This window comes from Lingula anatina, chromosome 2 (assembly GCF_051362555.1).
Source record: "Lingula anatina isolate TDL-2025a chromosome 2, LinAna3.0, whole genome shotgun sequence".
Classification (NCBI taxonomy): Eukaryota; Metazoa; Brachiopoda; class Lingulata; order Lingulida; family Lingulidae; genus Lingula; species Lingula anatina.
Genome location: NC_141768.1, coordinates 43045150 through 43048856, shown reverse-complemented (window position 1 = coordinate 43048856; position 3707 = coordinate 43045150). Strand labels below are relative to the sequence as shown.

General features: G+C 39.6%; 1 protein-coding gene across 1 annotated transcript; it reads right to left on the bottom strand.

Moving 5' to 3' along the window:
- Window positions 1-850: 850 nt before the first annotated feature.
- Window positions 851-3565, bottom strand: LOC106164089 (uncharacterized). The gene is made up of 2 exons (XM_013541883.3): window positions 2769-3565; window positions 851-2245 (listed from the first exon to the last, which is right to left on the bottom strand). The coding sequence occupies exons 1-2, from the start codon at window positions 3214-3216 to the stop codon at window positions 1593-1595; spliced, it is 1101 nt and encodes a 366-aa protein (XP_013397337.1). The 5' UTR covers window positions 3217-3565; the 3' UTR covers window positions 851-1592.
- Window positions 3566-3707: the final 142 nt, after the last annotated feature.

Here is a 3707-nt window from a genome sequence, read left to right as displayed (position 1 = left end):
CCTATACAGTTGTTGCAATTTTTTCCCCAAAAGCAAGATATGACGTGTTAGAAACGTGCATTAGTCTTCACCTCATATTAAGTTTAAATAGACAATGTTCAAGAATTGACATTATTTCTGACTTATCAAAAAAGTCCAATTTTTGCTTTCCAATAGAAAATATTGGCCAAAAAAGATCAAGAATGCTTAAACTTTCTGAGTTGAAAAACATTGCCTTTCTTGTTGTAGTAGTGCTTGTGCTACATTGTGTGCATATAACCAGCTGAATGTCTACGATTTGAAAAATGTATAACTTTTTTATTCAAAATCAAATCGTTCTATCCATTGGTGAAAATTGCATGCTTACATGAGCCTTAGGCACTAGAAATCGTACTGGGAAAATTCTAGCGCCGGTGAATGTGGTTCTTTGTTCTGCAGCCGCATTCCCAATGATAAAAAACTATATATCTTAATATATCTGTACCTCACTGGAGTGCTCACGTTTTATCTACATGTAATGTAACGGCTGCAGCAGAATTTACCCAGAAAGCACAACGACGGGACCACGTGGTCCCTGTGATGCTACTACGAAATGTCATTTAATTCAGATCACTGTATCCACGTCGCCCCGACATTGGGTGTTTACTTAGTGTATCCGTCGTCCGCTAGAATGAGTATTACTTTATTGTTTAAGATAGTCGAGATACCATAGCTTAGTGTTAGTTGGACTCCATGTAGGCAAAATAACGCTAGTTTGTAGTCTGATAGAAAGATCAAATACGCTGTCTTTTCCTCAGAACTTCTATAAGAGGAAGTCTACGTGTATTTCATATAAATATATCGAGCAAGAAGACACGAGAGAAAGCTAATATTATTTTGCAACTATTATATTTCCTCATAACATTGAAGCTTATTACACGCTGACATAAAAGTAATTGTGCAATATTGTTGTAAGTAATACAATTTATTATAATTTCTCGTCCAAGATTCTGGCGATAAAGGTGATTCGTCATAGAACGACAAATGTCAGTGTTTTGTTGTTAAATCGTCAGAAGATATTTATCTTAAATATATCTCTTGATTTACTAAGGCCAGTCGTTAAAGTGAGCACATTGCTCAGTAAGTACTGCATCACGATTTCTTAGAAATCAATATAAAAGCACATGAGCTAAAGATGAAAGATTTTTGTATTCAAAGTCGTCGTAATTTTATTAAAGAAATAATAAATCATGCGCATTTTGTCGTCTCATTGTTTCTTTTTTAAACCATGTAAGAAATCGTTAACGGACATACTTTGATAAAGAAAGGGACGTGTACGTTATTGGCTCGTTTCCTTAGAATGTTCCATAATAATTGAAAAGGGTTTCCGACAGACCATTTCCGTAGTGGTACGGGCTCACCAAAGAAAATTGCTCCACATAATGAAAGTTTTGATTCATCCAATCGATAAAGAAGGAATTTGAATCAAATCTCAAGAAGATTTTTCCAGGACACCAAGTGCATGTTCAAATCAGATTTAAGTTAAAGACCAACTCTCGACTTCAGTATTTATGCATTCCGGGTTTGGGTAATGTCATTGGGGGAAGGGGGTGCTCACTGATAATAAGATATCTTCAGAGAATAGACCCTGCTGTCGGCCATTTAATGGTATTCCTCCCCAGCTCTTTAAGGCTGCGGTGTAAAAGTTGGTCGGTCTTTGAGGACACGAACGCTTTCACTTTGAGATTGCAGTCCTTACACTCGTAGTTTCTGCTACAATAAGTGTGTACCTCGTCCTTCCCGCAGCGCACCTCCTCCCCGCGGTTATCCCATGCGTCCTTGATCTCATGCAGGTATTTCTGAATCACCTTTTTCTCCCTAATATGCCGATCGATCTCCTGTTCCGTGATCTTGCATTTCTCTTCCAGCTCCCTACACTGTCTTTTTGCTATGTTGATTTCTTTTTCCTGACCCCTAGTTTTATGCTCGAGAAGTATAACGCGGCTGGTGGCTATGCGCCCCTTGGTTTCGCTGGATAGGCGTGGGTATTCCCGCCTTTTTGTTAGCTCTTCATTGGTGAGGCCCGCCGTGCTCTCCGCGGTCCTGTCTAGCAGCTCTGCTAGGTGGTACTCCTGGGCCAACAACATGTACTCCATCACCTGCTCCATGGGCTGCGGGGTGGTGGTCTTGGGCTGGACGTGAGACAGCAAAACCTGCTCGCAGTCCAACTTCAGTTTTAATATTTGGTATTCTTCAGCCAGTGGAAGGACGTAGAATACATTTTCGTCTGCAATGAAGGTCAAAATTGATTTCGTTGGGGTTAAAAATGTCATTATTACATTATGGATTGTACATGATATGACATGAGCTGATGTACTAGAACAAGACAGGACAAATGAAAAATGTTTTCTAGTCTGCTTAACAATGTACAGACTGCGATGATTCATTTCGTCCTGATGAAAATCGATAACGCGTATGTTGTTTTGGTGCCCAAAAAATAGCTCATATCTAAGCGCACGTATAATTTCATACCTTTTACAGTGATTCTGGTATACAATTTCGCTTGCAAATACGTTCCAATGAACTGTCTCCTCTGTATTGCTGTTTGTTTTGTTTTGGGGAAGCAGCATCGACACATATATTAAACAGAACAGTAGACTTATGGTTAAACTACTCCATTCTGCAAAGGGATTTTTGCATTGGTATATTTTATTCAAAGATATTATTACTGTTAAAATAAGCTACTGGTAATTTTCTCAGTCAGTCAAGCCAATTAGGCCTAGCTGTCAACATCTATAGTAAGGCCCTACCCGTTATGGTTTCTATCATAGAGCGGTAAATCCACTGGAGAAGGACCACGATGTGGTTGAATTTTTTATCAGGAAGGCTGATCTCTCTGGAATGTTTTTCTCTGAATTCCGACGTGAACATTCTCTTCCATACGGGGGAGACGGAAGCCAGTATTGCCTTGTGAACGAAGAGTCGTCTGCCTTCAACATGTAGTGTTAGATCTGACAGTTCGTCTGGGTAGAGAAATGTTCGAGTCGATTCCTCTGCGGGGGTTTCTCCCGCTTCATCTTCTTCCTTTTGCTCGTCGTCAGACATATTGCCGTCTTCGCCACCCTCCAAGACGATGGACTCGGGTCTGTTGGTCATTTCAGGTTTTGCTTCAGGAAACCCAGCACAGCAATCAGATAGTGGGCGACTACATGAAGAAACCACACTGTAGTAAATGAGTCGTTTAAAAATGCTGATCATTGTACAGTAGCATCGTCAGGACTATGTACAGAGTCTGCGAAACAAAAATCAATACATTATCCAAATCTTTAGAGAGAGATCAGCACACGTATACACGCTTCAGTGGCGGGCAGAATTAGCATAAATGGAGCAGGAAATTTCTGGGACAGTTATTTCGTGCACGATTCTTTTAGTGGAAGGACGGATTAGAAACTACTGATTTGTTGGTCCGCCCTAGAAAAAATAAGCGTGTTGATTTCTAAAATATAGTATTTCATTCTTTAACATATCGTCTGCCTACGCGAAAAGGAGAATTCCGCCGGAAATGAAAATAAAAATCATATGCGACTTTTAATGTGTTTGTGCATTTAACTTCTCATAATGAAACAAATTATCAAGTTATTCTCCTGCACCAATATCATGTACATTCCAACTTATACTTTCTCCCGTGTGCCTGAAATCAATTTTAAATCTCAATTTTAACAAGAAAGGTAAAAAGCCTGCTGTGCCTT

Excerpts from the sequence above, each read along its gene's own strand:
- LOC106164089 (XM_013541883.3), bottom strand. The coding sequence starts at position 3,216 with ATGATCAGCATTTTTAAACGACTCATTTACTACAGTGTGGTTTCTTCA. Across the intron at positions 2,246-2,768 it reads TATGATAGAAACCATAACGG|ACGAAAATGTATTCTACGTC; the intron begins GTAGGGCCTTAC and ends CCTTCATTGCAG.